At 35.7% G+C, this 19808-nt stretch overlaps 1 protein-coding gene and 1 long non-coding RNA gene across 2 annotated transcripts; both read right to left on the bottom strand.

Moving 5' to 3' along the window:
- Positions 1–709: 709 nt before the first annotated feature.
- LOC306873015 (monocyte to macrophage differentiation factor 2-like) lies at positions 710–11133 on the bottom strand. Its single transcript, XM_079422006.1, has 7 exons — positions 11011–11133; positions 6111–6192; positions 4866–5026; positions 4532–4606; positions 2151–2252; positions 1063–1132; positions 710–978 (listed from the first exon to the last, which is right to left on the bottom strand). Exons 1-7 carry the CDS (start codon positions 11022–11024, stop codon positions 775–777), a joined length of 708 nt encoding a protein of 235 aa, XP_079278132.1. The 5' UTR covers positions 11025–11133; the 3' UTR covers positions 710–774.
- Positions 11134–11435: 302 nt separating this feature from the next.
- On the bottom strand, positions 11436–13019 carry LOC306873019. Its single transcript, XR_013784451.1, has 4 exons — positions 12892–13019; positions 12531–12673; positions 11991–12042; positions 11436–11601 (listed from the first exon to the last, which is right to left on the bottom strand). It is a non-coding gene; the product is annotated as an uncharacterized lncRNA (long non-coding RNA).
- Positions 13020–19808: the final 6789 nt, after the last annotated feature.

Below are 19808 nucleotides of genomic sequence, written 5' to 3'. Positions count from 1 at the left end.
TTAAAATGATTTGTTGGTGTAATCCTATGATGTAGTCATGGTGATTCAATCATTTCATATTAATTAAAATGTTAAACAATACTTTGACTTAAAGTCGGCAAAAGCACAATCATAATATGGGAGTCTGAACTTTTCCATTAAACCATGAAATCAGATGACCAGTCCAGGTAAATCTTTCCCTGGACATCGTCATCAAGCACTTGTGGCATTTTCCAAAGACATTACACATCCAAAAATGCAACAGACTAGACTAGAAGCATGGAGATTGATACCGTGTACAGTAATACAAAACGTTCTCATATTTCTGACAGGAATAAGACAATCTCCACACTGGCAGTGGCAGAATTAGTGGAATAATCCCAAGTGGGTTTAAAGACACTACAGAAAAACCTTTAAACTGTCGTCAAGTAATTACTATCCAGGATGCGTGTTTTTTCAAATATCTGGCAGTGGTTTTACCTTCACTTAAAAAAAAAAAATGTAAACCTTCATGTGAAACGTCCATAGTTTTCTAGAAACGTTCTTGTTCTGGATCCACACGGCCTCAGGTCCAAAATGACCCCTGCTGCCTGCAGTCTCACAAAGGCTAGATGTAATTTCTGTTGTATGTGCTAGTTAAAGACCTATTAATAAGTGACAAGAACGACATCAGTCAAACCATTCGCTAGCAAAAACACAACAGAGCAAATAAACAATACTGCTTATGCTTTAGTAGCACTTTAGTGACAAATATATATTCAATTGATTTTGTGGTTAGGTGTATGCATGTGTGTGTCACCGGGCCGTACTGGTTGGTTGATTGACAGGTGTGTACAGGTACTTCCAGATGGCATAGTAATGGATGCCTGCTCCCATTGCAACAAACAGGTGCCATATAGCGTGAGCAAAGGGCACTACTCCATCACTTTTAAAGAACACCATGCCCAGCACATAACTCCCGCCACCAACCAACAGCTCACACAGACCTGACCTGTCTGCCTATAAAGAAAACAGACAGACATTTCATTCATTTCTAATTAGTCTGTCATAACGTTTTCAATTAACAAGCGTTCATTTTCTTACCATAGAGAGGATGACAAGAGCGGGGAAAACACCCATTGCTATGTAACAGATCAGCTCTACAACTTTAAACCTGTAACACAAAGGACACAAGAAACATGTTCACCTTTAACACAGAACATGTTCAAGGTGCTTTTGTATCATTACAGGAAAAAGATAACACAGTTATGCATCTTCAAGCAGACATGCATTTCAAATTATATCTATTCGAATTTTTTCAAGATTTTTCAAATTATACATCTCAGGTTTAAGGGAATTGTTCACCCAAAAATTAAAACTACTAAATACAAAATAACAAAAAGCAATCAAAAATAATTTTAATAACAAAAAAAAAAATAGTATTGGGTGTCTCCGAGCAACACAGCGGTGTTTCGTTGTTGAATGAATCCACGTTTTTGAATGAGAAAATTACTATTTATATACACAGTGGGAAATTACATCTGTTTTGTTACATACAGCAACTCATTTTAAGTTAACTATTTCTTCCTCTTTCCAGTCACAGAGCACTTTATTTTGAGAGTTGTTTAAGTGAGAGAAAATCTGCAACTTAGTCCAGATTGTGGGAATTGTAATGTTTAATAATTTATTTTATTATGTAAATAATTTTTGCATTGAAATTTGCATAGATGTTTGTTTGTACATGCTGTCAATTATAGTTCTTAGAAAGAAAATCGGAATTGGCAAAAATCGGTATCGGCAGGTCACACTTCCAAAAAAAATCGGAAATCTGAATCAGCCAAGAAAATTGCTATCGGTGCATCTCTAGAATCATGTCAATGTGGCAGTGTTTCTGCTTACAATACAAGACTTCCTCACCTTGCAAATGGTTGTCGAAAAAATAAAAAATCTATGAAATGCACATCATATTTTGTGGACTAATGTGAGATGCCAGAGCAAAAAAACACACTAGTCTTTAGCACCTCAAAATTAGTAAGAAAAGTATTTGATTTCATTCAACAAATATGATACAGGGTACTGTAATCAACAAATTAGAAAAATCAATGCTATTTCTTTCAAAAGTCTAAAATTTAGAAATTAACAATCTTAATCATTATTAAAGATTTTCTTGATACTCTTAACACATGCAATACCTTTCATGAAAGAAGAAAACATAGGCAGTTCCTCCAGTTGCCATCAGCCAGACCACCCAACGCATATGGGCAGCCCATGGACCAAGATCCCGCAGCGTCAGCCTGCCATAAATACATTAGATTCTTAATTAAAGGTACAGTGCCCTCCATAAGTATTGGAAGAGTAAAGACAAAAGTGCTCTGTTGGCTGTGGAGTCAAGACATTTGCAAATATGATTCAAAGATGAATATGAGACAAAACTACAGAATGTCACATTTTATTATTAACCGTTTCAACACATAGATGTTTTACCAAATAAAAAGAACAGCACTTTTAGAGTTCATCCCACTCATTGATGTGAGCATAAGTATTGGGACAGCTGAACATAAGGCAGATTAAAAGCTATTATTTAGTTGCAGATTCCTTGCGCACAATCACAGCAGTGAGTCTGTGACCCATAGACATCACCAGAGTCTTGCTCTCATCCTTTGAAATACTTTTCCCAGCCTTTAATGAAGCCAATTCTAATTGTTGCTTGTTTTGGGGAGTTTCTGCATTACTCTCCTCTTTAGCTGGTTAAATTCATGTTCAATCAGATTTAAATCTGGAGATTGACTTGGGCAATCTAAGACTTTCCATTTCTTTGCCCTTATAAATTCCTTGACTGAACTGGCAGGGTGTTTTGGGTCATTGTCCTGATGCAATATGAAGCACTTCCCAATGAATCTGGTGGCATTTTCTTGAATATTGGTAGGCAAGATGGTTTTGTACCCTTCCAATTTCATTCTGCTACTGTCATCATACATCAAGTCATCAGTAAAGTTGAGAGGGCCTGTTCCAGAGGCAGCCATGCATGCCCATGCCATGACACCACCTCCACCATGCTTTACAGATGAAGCTGTATGCTTGGGATAATTTGGAGTTCCCTTTTTTTATCCACATTTTTGCTTTCCCATCACTTAGATAAAGGTTCATCTTTGTCTCATCGGTCCATAAACAGCTCCAAAACTCTTCTGGCTCATCTTTGTGCTTTTATACAAACTCTAATCTTGTCTTTCTATTTTTGGTGCTGGTCAGAGGTTTGCATCTTGCTGTGTAGCATCTGTAATTCTGTGTCAAAGTCTCCTGAGGACAGTAGATTGTCAGAGCATCACCCCAGCTTTCTGGAAGTTGTTGGTGATTTTACAGACACGTCTTTTAGGGTTCATTTTCACAGCTTTTATGATTTGTCTGTCACCAACTACTGTTGTTTTCTCAGCCGATCAGGTAGTTGTTGGTTGCTGGTGGTTTCCAAACTCTTGATTTCTCCATGCCCTTTGTTTTTGCTAGTCCTCTTCTCCTCTTTTCTTTTAGCATCCAAATTGCTTGCTTTCACAAAGTCAGCTCCCTCATCTTCATCCTGGTGTGTGTCATCATCGAATGCAAGATTCAGAATACAGAAGTAATGGATATAACTGATGCAACATATTCCCTGCTTTTAATATCTGAAGAATTAATGCAACAGGACACAGCTGATCGCTTAGAAAGACCTGTGAGGCAACTGTTCCTATACTTATGCTCACATCAGATAGGGGGATGAAACTGTAAAACTGCTGAACTTCTTAGCTGGTAAAACATCTATGTGTTGAATAACCCAATAATAAAATGTGACATTCTGTAGTTTTGTCTCATATTCATCTTTTAATCATATTTGTAAATGTCTTGACTCCACAGCCAACAGAGCAATTTTGTATGTACTGTTCCAATACTTTTGGAGGGCACTGTATTTTGAACATCAAACTATCAGTGAAAGTCTCACCATTTAATTTTCAGGATATATAAATACTCATAAATGTAAATCCTAAATGCACTGTACAGTGTGTCAATTTGGATAAATAAGTTTGCCAAATAAACAAATAAAAGTATAATTGACATTCATAAGGCAAAGCTATGCAACTGTGTATCAAGTAGGACAAGTTAAAATGACTAAAACCCAAAGCAACGAAAAAGCTGTTTATTTAGTTAAATATGTGAATTGGGCTGGGAATTGTTTTAAACTGTATCAGTTTAACGTAGTTCAGAAAATTATCTAAATTTATGAAAACACTGGTTTGGCTTGACATAATATTTGAAATCGAATCAATACAACACTGTTGTAAGTTTAAGCAGCAAATAATTTTTTACAACATTATTGGTGCTTCAACATTTTTCTGTGGAATCAGAATCTTTCACACCATCAGTATTTCTGCTAAAATCTCCCCATTCAAAAATCTTAGTGGAAACAAACCCTTGGTCACATATAAACCCTTGGTCTTTACATTGTTAGCCATCTCCCCACCCCAAATTTAACAAAAATCCATTAATCTATAATGCAGACTAAAAACCAGTTTCTCAAAAACATTTACTCTCGACAAAAGCTCACCAAGGTGTGTAGGACGCTGCAATGAAGAAATAGATCACCATCCTGTCGCACATGTGGAAACAGTGCTCAACCAATCTAAAAAGTAAAGTAACAGATATTAGATTTCACTTCACCAGTTCATCTTTAAATAAATATGAAGCTGGATTATCATTTAGGCCTGAAAGATGATGATATTGCAAGTACGTGTAGACGCTTACAGCTACGCAAGCTTAATTTCAAGATATTAAAACAAACACTTGCAACTTGCTAGACAGACATGCATGTTCAAGTGTCTGGATTCAGAGTACACAGACTGAAAATGAACTATTCAAAAAGCTTTAGGTCATACTCTTACCGGAGATGAGACTTTTTCCAGGAGATAGTATGGAAAACTGTGGATATGATGAAAAGGCTTGATAGTCCTGCCCCATAGAGCCATGCTGAAATCTCCTCCCAGTGGTCATCAGACAAGAGGTACAACAAGATCCCTCCCACAATGCTGGGAATGATCCAGAGCTGAGGATAAAATACAGTAACAGATCATGATCGCCAATGTGAACTGTAGAGGAAAAAATTTCAAACTAATTATATATATAATTATGATTAAAGGAATAGCTCACCCAAAACTGAAAATTTGCTTAAAATTTACTCACACTCAGGCCATCAAAAGTGTAGATGAGTTGGGTTGAAAAGGGGCAGAACATTTCTGTAAAAAAAAAAAAATTCCCCAAAATCCTGGAAACTCCAAAAATTCTAGAAAGTTTCCAGAAATTTACCGAAGATTTCCAGAAGTTTTCTGCCTCTTTGCAACCATGTAGATGAGTTGTTTCTTCATCGGAACAGATTTGGAAAAAAATTGCATTACGTAACTTGCTCATCTATGGATCCTCTAAAGCAGTGGTTCTCAACCCTGTCCTGGGGACCCCCAACCACAGCATATTTTGTATGTCTCCCTCATTTAACACACCTGATTCAACTCATCAGCTCATTAGTAGAGTCTGCAAGACTTGAAATGGGTGTGGCCTATGAGAGAGGCATACAAAATATGCGGTGGCTGGGGGTCCCCAGGACAGGTTTGAGAACCACTGCTCTAAAGCATTGGTCTCAAACTCAATTCCTGGAGGGCGAAAGCCCTGCACAGTTTAGCTCCAACCCTAATCAAACACACCTGATCCAGCTAATCAAGGTCTTCAGGATTACTAGAAACTTCCAAGCAGGTGTGATTTGGGGCTGGTTGGAGCTAAACTCTGCAGAGCTGTGGCCCTCCAGGAATTGAGTTTGAGACCACTGCTCTAAAGTGAATGGGTGCCGTCAGAATGAGTCCAAACAGCTTATAAAAACATCACAATAAGCAGCTTTTCACTTCTTAAGACATTGATTGATGGACTGGAGTTGTGTGGATTACTTATTGTGATATTGTCTTCTGATGGCACCCATTCACTGCAGAGGATCCATTGGTGAGCAAGTGATGTAATGCTACATTGTTCCAAATCTGTTCATTTGAAGAAACAAACTCCTCTACACTTCGGATGGCCTGAGGGTGAGTAAATTTTCATTTTTGTGTGAATTATTCCTTTAAGACTGTAAACACACAACTCACCGCATGTGTGGCACAGTTAGCAGCGTGCTCATATTCTGTTGGCTGATATCTCTTATTAGATGGTGCACGATTGTTCATAAATCTAGAAAATAAAAAAAAGAGCTAGAAAACAGGATGAAGTAATGCTAACTACAAACTAAAAATGTAATGCATAACTTACTAATACTTACCTAAAGCATAATAAAAAAGACAAAGTGAGTGTTGCTCCTGAAATTTGTGATTGAATGTTGTTTAACTAAATCAGTTGTTTTAAACTGGTCATTTCAATAAAATCTTTCTAATAAATTCTAATGGGCTTGATGTACATTTTTAGAGTATACAGTATAAATACAAAAAAACTGCCTTTTTCTGTTAAATGTATGCGTTATTGCATTGTTGTATTATATGTATTGTTTTACTGTAATTGCTAATGAGTTAGTCGCCATGTAGGTCAAATGATCATGTGACTCACAATAACTTTTGCTGTTGGCTGGAAGAGGTTAGTAACCATAGAGAACCACAGCAGAGGAGTCTTTCATCCTTACACACATCTCTGCACAGAGCTGATGTCACTGTTGTCATGGAAACATAGAGACTGTGACGAAAAATGAATGAGGCTGTGTGTGGTTTCTTTTTTCTACTTCTTTTGTACCACAAAGTAACACTTTGAATTCAGGATCACTGTTTTATGCCAAATAGAGAAAGTCCAGTAGAATAAACCTAGACCTTCCTAGAAATGTCATGCAATGATGCAAAATTCAGATGTAGCAATGTAGCTATTACACATAACTTCACTTTAATTAGTAGGATGACTAGTACATAACGTTCCTAAATGCCAGTCTCGCATGTTCATGTTTAGAGGGGTTGAAAACTAAAAAGAGATTAAAGGAGTAGCTATTTGCCTGAACCAAAAAACAAAAAAAGAATAATAGTAGTTGTGAGCACACAGCAGCATGATGACGTTAAAAAACATAGACAAGATTTCTGCATTATGAAGTTAAACAATATAGTCTGAAATCTGCAATTAGGTCAGACAGAACTGATTTGACTTTTAGTATGGTTGTTTCTCTTAATGACCACATCTAGTTCAACACGTATAACACGCATCTGTCCTAATTTCTATTGTTAGTAACCCAAATATCATGGCCTAAATTTGTTCTAGTTTTAATTTTACTGATCACTGAGTCAACATTTGCTGAAACTCATGCACCCCACAGAAAGACAATTGAGTTAATCTTTTAGTGATGTTGGCTTTGTGTCAATCACTTGTGCAATTGCTGAAAAAAGAAAATGTTGGATTATTTATATATATATATATATATATGGGTCAATGACGTGACGCCTAAATTTTCTGTCCGATTGCATTTTTTCAGTTAAAAATTGGTTTAAATGCATAAAATGATGCCATATATAATACACATCTCCCACATACAGTTGGGCAAAAAAGTATTTAGTCAGCCACCAATTGTGCAAGTTCTCCCACTTCAAAAGATGAGAGAGGCCTGTAATTTTCATCATAGGTACACTTCAACTATGGGAGACAGAATGGGGGGAAAAGAATCCAGGAAATCACATTGTAGGATTTTTAATGAATTAATTGGTAAATTCCTTGGTAAAATAAGTATTTGGTCACCTACAAACAAGCAAGATGTCTGACTCTCACAGACCTGTAACTTCTTCTTTAAGAGGCTCCTCTGTCCTCCACTCGTTACCTGTATTAATGGCACCTGTTTGAACTCGTTATCAGTATAAAAGACACCTGTCCACAACCTCAAACAGTCACACTCCAAACTCCACTTTGGCCAAGACCAAAGAGCTGTTGAAAATTGTAGACCTGCACCAGGCTGGGAAGACTGAATCTGCAATAGGCAAGCAGCTTGGTGTGAAGAAATCAACTGTGGGAGCAATTATTAGAAAATGGAAGACATACAAGACCACTGATAATCTCCCTCGATCTGGGGCTCCACGCAAGATCTCACCCCGTGGGGTCCAAATGATCACAAGAACGTTGAGCAAAAATCCCAGAACCACACGGGGGGACCTAGTGAATGACCTGCAGAGAGCTGGGACCAAAGTAACAAAGGCTACCATCAGCAACACACTACGCCGCCAGGGACTCAAATCCTGCAGTGCCAGAAGTGTCCCCCTGCTTAAGCCAGTACATGTCCGGGCCCGTCTGAAGTTTGCTAGAGAGCATTTGGATGATCCAGAAGAGGATTGGGAGAATGTCATATGGTCAGATGAAACCAAAATAGAACTTTTTGGTAAAAACTCAACTTGGAGAAATATAATAAAATTATTCCTGTATAAAATTGCAAAGCATTTGTATTTATATTTCCATCATAATATTCAAACAAACTTTAAAAATATCATGTGGTGCGACCATCAAGAAACTACCATTTTGGTACTTTTATGTTGAAATCCATTCAAAGATAAGACTTTGCATGATATAACAATTTGCCAAGGACCCATAGAAGCATCAAGCTGGTTTGAAACTCTTTCAAATTTGAAAAAAAAAAAAAAAACTTTTTAATGGCTGGTATGTAGTTACCACATTTGGATATCATGTGGTATGACCTAAAAAAAAAACACTGAATATTAAGTTATTTCTACAAGCATTTATTTTTTTATCCTAAATTTCATAGTGACCTTTCATGGGAAGCTAGCTTGTTTTGTTTAGGTGGCTAATTCTGTGCTTGTAAATTTTGACTGAATTTAAAAATATAATGTGGTGCGACCACTGCAGAGTGTTTTCCATTATAGATATATGTCCCAGATTCAGTTTTTGTGCTTTTATATTCAATTAATGGTTTATATACACAAAATACTAGATTTTTATGCAATTTGGGTCATTTTGAGTGGTTTGTGTTTAATCTTTGTACAATATGAGAAAAAATGCAAAAAAATGGGAATTTAGAGCATCTAATTTCAGTTTGGTAATCATGCCTTTATTAGTAATTTATTAATAAACATTTTAATCTATTTTACCAGATTCCACTGCCTAGCAAAGTAAAATAAACGCTCACCATAGGCAGCATGTTAATTCTGACCCTGCAGTCTAGCACAAACTCCAGATGTAATTTTCTGCTGTAAGAAAGATGTTTATAATTTCATCTCAGAACCTGAGCCAGCAACTCTAAATTGAGTCTACTACATCAGACAAACCATCCGACAAACCATGGCACTTTTATGCCACACATCATGTTCTTATGCAGTGAAAAATACATCTCGGAGCAAACAAGACACTGACAACACGCCGACATACAAGACAGAGCAGGTACCTTTCGGTATTAAAGTCTCAGAGTTCAAATTTTGTAATTTTTTAAAGAAATTCAAACAACAAATACTGTTTTGTGGCTCTTTAATGTGTCATGACAGATCGCTGTAGCACCTCAGTTCAAGCGGCATGTCACCAATCATCTCTTACTAGTCATAGCACAAAATAAACATGAATGAACATCAGAAGGTATCTTGTTTCAACTGCGAAAAGATGTCAACAAACACTATTTTTCAAGTTCAAGTCCAACGGTGTTAATCTACTCTCCTGTCTGGTTTGTTTGTTGGACAAAAATGGCAGATTTGGCATTATGATTTCTCAGATTGCCTGTTAATCAAACTCCCAGCGAAGGGTCAACTGAGCAGCCAAGGTTGGGCAAAGTTTAGAAATAACTGGGTCTAAAAAAATTACTGCAGTTAATGCCATATGCTGAACTTTTCACATGTTTCTTTAAATAGATTATGTAAGATCTTTGTGTCATTTGGAGCAACTACTCATGTGGTGCAACCAATAATAGCAATAACTGTATTACATTAAAAATAAATTAACTTCTGTGGCTGAAATATGAATCACTGCTAAAGTATGCTTAAGTGAATGGTATTTTAAAAATATTTCTCAGTTTTATGCAATTTACAGAAAAAATAAGTCTGCTAACTACAATTAAGAAGGCAACTCTGAAATTATAGAACAAAAATGAGATCATGTACAAAAACTAAAAAGAAATGCAAATACTTTTTCTAAACTCTTCAGTTACTGAGAACATCTAAATAAAATTAAGCATGTTAAGGAAATTAATTTTTAAATTACATTTAAGGCTACGGATGATTCATCTAGATGGGAAAAAAACACTAAAATCACTTAATTTAAAATTGTAATATGAATTTGTGTACACGACCTTAATGTTTGAACAACTACAAAATTTATTTTTTGTATTTAAAAATTTGCCTGTCAAAAATATATATATGCCTTTTCCATAAAAGGATCCAACTATCTATATCAAAACAATCTGATTCACTTCTGACTGTTCTCTATTTTAAATATTATTTTAAAAATTCATTCAAATATTTTGGACAATTCTTCCCTTTTTTCTTGAAGAATGTCAGCCTTTTAATTAGATTTCGTCTTGTTTGTATGACACCACCCAGACATTTTTACTATAAGCTCAAAAGGGGGGGGGGGGGGCATCAAACCCACCTTTTAACTTTTATTATTAGTAACTAAAGTCACGTCAAGTCAAATATTGAGCCTAAACGATGTTAACTTGAATCCATAAGAGCCAGTCCAGCATCACTCAAAACGTGTATCTACCCAATTAGCACTTGCTAACATCATGAACCGAGCTGATCCAGATTAGCTGCTCGTATATATATATATAGATATAAATGGACGATCCACGAGGCTTGTTTATAGGAAGTTAATATCGTATAAACATAACGCGATTTTCCAGAAAGTCAACAATACGTTTAACGCCAAAGATTGCCATTTTCCGTATAAACACGTAACATTTAGCCTCTTTGTGGCGCGTGGGTGTCATCACAAAAGACAGCTCTAGACAAAAAAAACCAGCACTGAGAATAAGCTTGCATGCTAAATCCAGAACTGTCGCTAAATGACCATTTAATCGACGACGGCATATTTACTCACCTTACAAGTTTCATTTAAACGCGTAAACCCAACAGTTGCTCGAGTCCAGATGAAAACAGTTCAGAGCGGCTTTCAGAAACACTCCTCTATAAAAACCATCGCTCTTAAATATCATTCGGCTGATGAACTACACAACATGAGCAGTAATCCGGAAGTAGGGAGCATGTAACGGTCTTCCTGCCGTCAGAAACGAGTGGATCATCCGTATAGGAGGTTGGGTTTATACAATGCATTGTCTATTAGATCAGTGCATTCACTGATATTGCACGCATGCCCTATGCGCTAGCAAATTAAAGATTCATAAGGGTATAGACGCCATTGGCGCATATTTCATAAGACACCAAACCTACAACCACCACAATAATCCAGATGAATGTAGCTAGCAGCATCCCTCAAATTATACCAGATAACCACACAAATTAAGGTTTTGTACACGTTTTTATTGAGACACTCATCCATTCATCTAAAGTGCATTCAAGATTATAACACTACATTCAAAGTTTCAAAATCACATTTGCATAGCAGTGACATACACGCAGACGCCCCAGAGAGCGGTCATACCACCAAATGGGCTTCTTGGTCATCTTGCACCTGCAAACAACAAACAAAGATAAAATGTGCACCATATCAAAGCATAGTCTCAACCACACAGCCTCGCCCAGTCCAGAGATGCATTCTGGGATAGTATGCAGCACAGCTCAGGGAGAGAGTTTACAATCAGACCCATTAACCATGGATCAGTTAAACAGTTTCTCATCACTGCAGTGTTTGTACAAATATGCCATTATAAACTATTCCCGCAACCTCCTAAAAACACCACGTCATTACCAGGCTCTCATAGTCAACATTTGAAGTGGATCAAAAAAAGGTTTGAAGTTATCTTCAAGACAAGAATTGTGTAGTTTGACAACTTTGAAAGGTTGTAATCTACTTCCAACTGCGGTGTGACACTAAATTGTGGGAAAATGAAAGGGTCTCACCTCTTATGAAGCCACATCATCTTTCTAGACGGGAACTTCATTCTTCCCAAAGCTGACATGATAGAAACAAGTAACATTAGTAACAAGCATCATACCTTAAATGCCAAACACCACGTCAAAGTTTCAACATTGACCAATAAATTTCCATGTCTGTTGTAGCTAGGTGCTCAGCTACTGTAGTTAATGTCCCACAAAAGGGGCGGGGCTTATTCACGTCTGTATATCATATGGTAGCCTAATTCTTATATTATAGAACCACATTAGTTTACACAATACGTTTTAAGACACTAACAATATGGGCCTGGATTCAACTAGCTAAAGACTAAACTCCACAAGTTTCCAAAAACTTTACAAACATGGAAAAAAAGCGATCAAACTCAAAAAAATAACATGTCAATCAAAAGAGCCTCAGACTAGAGTTTATAATCAGCTGCTGCAATGCAGCGTTCATACGAGGTGTCAGAAAAGTATTAGAAGTCATCAGCGGCTCCAACATTCACTCAAAATAAAGCATAGTTTGACTAAACTTTGTTCACGTACCACAAACTCAACTCTTCGTTGCGTTCATTGCGATTCCTAATCGATGCATCAAACCCAGATGTTCAACATTTACAAACTCCTATGGCGGAAGTCCTCCGAGGCCACGTGCTTCAGCAGTCCCATCACGAGACAGACTGGAAACTCTACAAGCAGAACATAGAGAGAAGTTAACATGTGTAAACCCAGCTCAAGCACCTCGAAATCTAGCGGGAGATTTACGAGTTTAGCGAAATCACACGCAACGAAGACCTTAATTTAGACAGCATTACTAAATCTTTACAGAGATAGTCTTAAATCATTATGATCGCCTTCTTAAGAGAGCGTTGAAACACTAAACTGAAAGCAAAAGAAGATTACTTACACGCTTGCGAGCACATAACGACTTTCTGAAGAGGACATGTTGCACTGCACTGCTGAACAAAGAGGAAGGACTAGCGTTGTGCCACGGTTTTTATAAGAAGTCTTCTTTGTGACCTCCACCAGCGAATCAAAGATGCTTTCAAAGCTCATGCATGCCCTCTGCTGGCTGGCTTGAGTCTTTGCATAAAATACAGACATGACCCCAAAATAACAAGTATCCAATGACAAGTTATTTTTATTAAGATTTAATTTCTTTGTCAGTAATATCTCCATGCAGACAAGCTGAATTCGGCATGCTTCATAACTTCTCTTGCCATTTGTTCCATATCTTTATATGGCTTTTTATTCTATAACATTTTCTATTACATCACTATTAACATAACTATTATATTCAGCCTTTTTCGTGGAAATCTGTTTATATTTACCAGATGCTTTTGTAACATGAAGCAACATGCTGGGAAAGCTAGAGCAGATTAGGTGCCTCACAAAACATAGCGGTAGCCTATACTTCAAGCGACTAGTTTTTGGGCTGTACCAGTAGAACTCACTACGGCAAAACCAGAAGACCATGGCTTCTTTGGAAACTTACTGTGGAATTTTAAGTAATTAAATGAGTACATATCATTACTTTAAGAGACTTTACATGAAGAGATATGTTGGAAAAAGTGGGAATGGAGTAGTAGCATAAAGGATTTTGCATCACATATTTAACCCTTGTGCAACCTTTTGGACATTTTTGCCCTTTTCAGTTTTTTTTTTTTGATCATTTTACCTGTGTTATTGCCAGCTACATAAATTTTGGCACAGGTGTGTATTTGTATTGTAATTTTGCTATGGCACCCCATTTCCTTTAATAAATCTATTTTGCACTAGGTACAAAAAACTGTTCCTCTCAGTACATTTTGGACAAAAATGTCCCCATTGAAACCCATTAAAACTGCTATTTTTAATCACAGTGCCGTTTAACTGTAAAATGATGCAATTTTTGTTAATAGGCTTTCATTCTGTTGGCAAAGCTTCAAAATTTATTTATTTTTTACTATTTTTTACAAGATGGTGCCATTTTTCAGGTTTGGCCTATAAAGCAAATGCTTTATTCCTGTTTTCTGCTTCTGCATATTATAGAGCCAATTGGATAAATAATGCAAATATAATTGTGTGGGTGTGTTGGTATGGATGTCAGAGTGTGGTTTTATGTGTGTCATAAAAAAGTTGTGTGTTTGCATGCGTGTTCTTGTAAAATTTGAGACAATCTGAATTTGTGACAAATCACAAATCCAAGCACTATGTGCACCAGCAGAGTTTTACTGGCATCTAATGGGAAATATTTGGAACTGCGCCCAAACAAATTCTTACTGAATGCTATTTTTTTTAGATATCAACCTCAAATTTGGAACACAACTTGTTTAGATTTATGGCTTTGATTTTCTAGCAGGTTTATAGTTCAACATGTTTCCTAAAATATATATTTTATATAAAATATTGTTCATAAATCATTTTCATAAACTTAAACCTCTATAACTTTTTTTTTTAATTTAACTTTTTAAACTTTTTTTACTTCAACAATAACCTGCCATGGGTCTTCTTTAAAATGAGGCCAAACTTAAGTATGTGCTCCCAAGCTTCAAATTGTTATCACAGTTTTTTGACATTATGGACCTGTGTGTAACTTTTTTTTATTATTATTGATGCACAAGGGTTAAATAAAGGTTATATAATAGAGTAGTACTGATTAGCATTTTGATTCTCTGCTACCATTATGCACTAAGCTATGTGTAGATGCTGAATGATCTAAATAGTGCCAGTTGATACCGAAAAGTAAAAAAAAAATAAAAAAAATACAATAGTTCAGTAGGGAGCAAAATGCTCATAGTTGACCATAATTTTGAGTTTGTTATTGTTGTGTTCGAGTTAATCACACTGACACAGCTAATTTGTGTATTAATTTCTAATACTGCGTGATAGTCACTTTACTGTTGTCAAATGGTTGGTTAGAACCTGTCTTGATTCAGATGACGGTATAGGCTACTTTTAGTTATTTATCTTTTATTCAGCCCTAAATACTCTTATTGGTGGTTTTTGTCGTAAAAACTGATAGGTTGGAAGCACCACGCCTCAGTCTTGCATTAGCAGAACGCACAATCTGATCAAATGCCTTGAGAATCAAAACATCAACATCATCATCTGTGTCAATCTCATCATGGTAGTTCTTCACTGGAAAGATGTGGCTCAATGGCACACCCACTTTGACTCTGCACAACTCCATCTGGACAGAAACAGAATGCAAATTTGTTGGTAAAACCTTAGAAAACAACATGCATAGATGATTAAATTACCTACCGTTTCTTTGATCCTCTTGCTAGTGTAGATCTTCCTTAGATCATTTTTGACCAGTGGACATGCTTCATCTACTTTAGTCATGACAATCACTTGTGGAATAGCTAGAACAAGAAAGAATGTCTAAATTAATTATATGCTTAGAGCAATGTTAATAGAATTAACTTAGAACTTCATTTATTATTGAAATGTAGATCAAATAGAGGGGTGAGAACCAGAAGGGCGTAAGTGACATTTTTGGTGAAATGGATATATATATATATATATATATATATATATATATATATATATATACTATAACATGAAAGCTCTTAATGAGCTCTTTCTATTGGCAAAAGTACTGTCATCCATGAGTGTACACATTTTTATTATAAACAATTGAAATCAGTACACAAAGTCAGATCAAACTATGGTAAAATTTTTGTTTTGGCTCTCCTGTAAAGTTAGTGAAATGTCACTTACGCCTTTCTGGTTCTCACCCCTCAAAATATTCATATGATCTTTAAAATTAAGCTAAAAATCCTGCATTTTTTTCTTTACCATTATCACTGATTTTCTGGCGGATGTTCCTCAACTTTTGGACAATTATCTCATCCTTACACAATTGGAATGTATTTGCATCTATGACGTAAACCAGGCAGAATGCTTGATCAGACAGTGAAGGGGTTTCATTGTAATGTTCACTGCCGCTTTCAAGTGGATTCTCCTCGCTAAACTATGTGAAATAAAGGCAAAATAAAGAAAATGTGAGAGATATTGCACATATTCAAAAACTGTATGTGGACCACAAAACTCATAAGTGTTAATTTTTCGAAATTGAGATTTATAGATCATCTGAAAGCTGAATAAATAAGCTTTCCCTTGATGTATGGTTATAGGGCAATATTTGGCCGAGATACAACTATTTGAATATCTGGAATCTGGGGGTGCAAAAAAAAAAAAAAAAAAAAAATCTAAATATTGAGAAACTTTTTGTGCTGTCAAAATGAAGAAATGCATATTATCAATAAAAAAAAATAAGTTTTAATATATTTACGGTAGGACATTTACAAAATATCTTCATGGAACATGATCTTTACTTAATATCCTAATGATTTTTGGCATAAAAGAAAAATTGATCATTTTGACCCATACAATGTATTTTTGTCTATTGCTACAAATATACTCCTGTGACCTAAGACTGGTTTTGTGGTCCAGGGTCACATGTTCATTTTAAATCAAATTAATGTAGGAAATTATTATTACATTATATCCCTCCTTCATATGACCAAATATGGCTTTGACAATGTCATCTGGTTCACGTTCAGATATATTTGTAGGTTCTAAGCCGATGATGTCACAGATTTCAAAAGGCAATTCTGCATCTGCACTTCTGATGTGGTATGTATTCAGCTGTAAACAAAGACCAAGAAAAATGGCAACACATTTATTATAAAATATCACACAATGCTTATTATTTTAAACACATTTTATTGATTTATTTGATTAATGATTCATCTATATTTCCTTAAGGCATATTCCTACAGTCTTAGCAACCACATTTTCCTAGCTCTAAGAGCTTTTTTTTAGTTCTGTGTGTGGAGTATAGAAGTCAAATAATGCTCACTTTGCGTGTGAAACTGTGACTGGCAGCTGATTCAGAAGCATCAGCTAGTGCTTCACAAACTATTTCTCCTTGAAAGGCACAAATGACAGAGTTAATAAAGCTGGACTTCCCTGCTCCAATTTGTCCAGCCACCAGTATTTTGACGCTTGTCACATCTGGATTACTCAGTCCAAAATTTTCTAGACAGCTTTTCAGCGCATCCTTCTGTCTACAAAAGACAAGAGACAAATTTATCTGCACACTAAATAAATAAAAATAACGTGTGAGACTATATAAAAAATATTTTTGTATGTGGATGATTTTTTTGGAGGTATTTTATTCAGCTGATATATGTTTGTAATTTTCTTTTTAAATAATTACATTTATAGTTTGATATTTTGAAAGAAGTAAAGGGGAACAAAAGCCTGCACACAATGTCCTGCGATGTAAAAACTATTCAAAACAACAATAAATATATTCTTAAAAAATAATAAAATATATCCTCTAGTGTAGATTTACTCATTTTTTAATGATTTAGCCCAGGGAATTAAAGGCTTTTAATTTTCACCACGAGTGTCCTGGAGTAGCCTATTCCATCTTCTTAATTTGCATTAGACAATGTATATTTATAAGTAGGTATGTCGAAATATAATTTGAGCTTTTATCTGGGCTTTCTACAAATATAGACTTTACCATATCTTCGAACAGACTATCTGATAATAAGATACTGATAATACTGGACAAATGCACGTGTCTACATAACCTTTGTACATGTATACTTACTCCCAGTTAAATTTCCTCCATGGTCCATCCAGTTCTGTGAAAAAATCAAAATCAAAATACATATAGATAAAAATATAGATGATACAAATAGCTCAGTTGAACAATTGGTAGTATCTCTGGTAGAACAATTGGTAGTATCTCTTTCTGAGAATGTAGGCTACTTATAGTGTGTAATCTGCTTAAAAGGCATATGATTCTTGTCATGCCATTAAAATTGCTAAGAAAAGGTGGGATGAACTCAATAACATGCATCCACCACGGCATATAAGGCGACGTTTGTTACAGTTGTGACTGCACTCACACACACACACACACACACACAAACCTTTTTTTTTGGTTAATTAAGAAAATATATATAGGCTTAATATAAAATATTATGAAAATGTACATTTGATTACTGATACTGACTGATGTCCATGTCTTATAATAATTTTACACATAGCTGTTACAAGTTGGACGGGGTGGGGTTATGTGGCGCACCAGCCCAGGGGCGTAGATTACGCGGGGGACGTGACCCCCCACTTTTTATAAAAAGTAAATTCGTCCCCCGCACTTTTTCATTGGACAGTTGTGTTCTCGACATGTTGAGGTTTTACTGGAGCAATGTATATAAATGCAGAATGATTTAAAATTCAAAGAGACAAGATATACATGACGTTTACGTTTCCATGGCAATCAGTCACTCAGTTTGTGACGTCACGACATGCCCAGGCTCGCGCCCGCGGTCCCGCGCTGTATTCTTCATTCATTAGAGGTCGCGATGAGTTCAAAGCGGCAACAAACTCTTCACTCCTTAATTACGAAGAAGTCAAGCAGCGTAAGTTGGCATGTGGGATCCGAATAGTGTTGCACAATGTTGAGTGACTCTGCCTATTGCTCTTGCTGAATAATTAGCAAGTTTTGATGTTCATTATATGGAGAAAAAAAAAAGAAGCTGCCTGGATAAACATGCACTTATTTATTTTAACACGTATGTATGTTATCAGAACCCTTCAAATAAGAATAAAGATAATGTTGAACTGAGATTTTACAGCGTTTGCAGCATTGTGACATGTTTAACTCTGCCACATCTAAGTTACATGATGTATTTCAATCAAGTCTGCAAGCACTGATCTGATACTGGACCGATCTTCATTTAGGGCTGCTCTGTCATTATTGCACTAATTTGACGTTTTTATGTGTTGTCAAGAATGAACAAGAAACAGTCAGCCTAGGTTTGTTAGGACGACACGCAAGAAAAACAAACTGCAGGTGAGAAGAACTGATAGAGTGGCTTTTAACACCTGTATGTTTTTACATTTTATAAAATCTATTAATACACAATCGTTTGTAGGATTATATATGGATCAATCATCGAAAACACATAATTAGTCAAATATAGAAAAATAAAAAAATAACATTAGTATGATGAACAACTTCTCAGCTATCATTTTAGGTAATTATTAGCTTGCATATAGGTTGTTTATTAGTACTTAAGCACATATTAATTCTGTATTCTTCATGATCATATTCTGCATCCCATAATCCTAAACTTAACAACTACAACGACTACCTTACAAGCTATTAATAAGCAGTACATTAAGAGTTTATTGAAGTAAAAGTCATAGTTAGTGAATATGTGTTCCCCATTCTAAAGTGTTAAATAATAATTTAGGATACAAATGATTGGTTATTGTCCAGCAGTGTACTTAATTAGTTATTTTCTTCTGTATGTCACTATTCCCTGTATGTAGATGTTTCAAACACTGCTTTATTTGCTATAGACAGAGGCAGAAGTGAATTCACAGCTGAGAGTGAATGAGGCAGGAACTTTCAGTGAGGCTTCAGAGGTAAAGATTATTTACAGCATTGTCTATGATAAGATATGTCTTTTAATATAGACTAAACAGACTAATGTATAATAGAACAGAACAGAATAAAGGAGTATGTGAATGTGCAAGTATCTATTACTGTGTGCCATGTACTCTACATACAACACTCACAAAATACAATCTGAAATATGTAAACAATAGTACCCTTATAAGGACATCTTTGTAACTTATAGTCAAACAGGTGCATATTAGAGTACCAATATGTACCGTAATGTACAACTATGAAATTTTTGGGGGTAAATAAGGTACAACGATGTCCTTTTAAGGGTACTGTCCCAGTGACAAGCTGTTGTATTTCTTTCTTTTTTTCTTTTTTCTCTCTTTCTTTCCTTCTGTTTTATA

This window comes from Barbus barbus (genome assembly GCF_936440315.1).
Source record: "Barbus barbus genome assembly, chromosome: 7".
NCBI classification, from domain to species: Eukaryota; Metazoa; Chordata; class Actinopteri; order Cypriniformes; family Cyprinidae; genus Barbus; species Barbus barbus.
The sequence above is the reverse complement of the archived record's forward strand: the minus strand, read 5'-3'. Positions and strand labels throughout refer to the sequence as shown.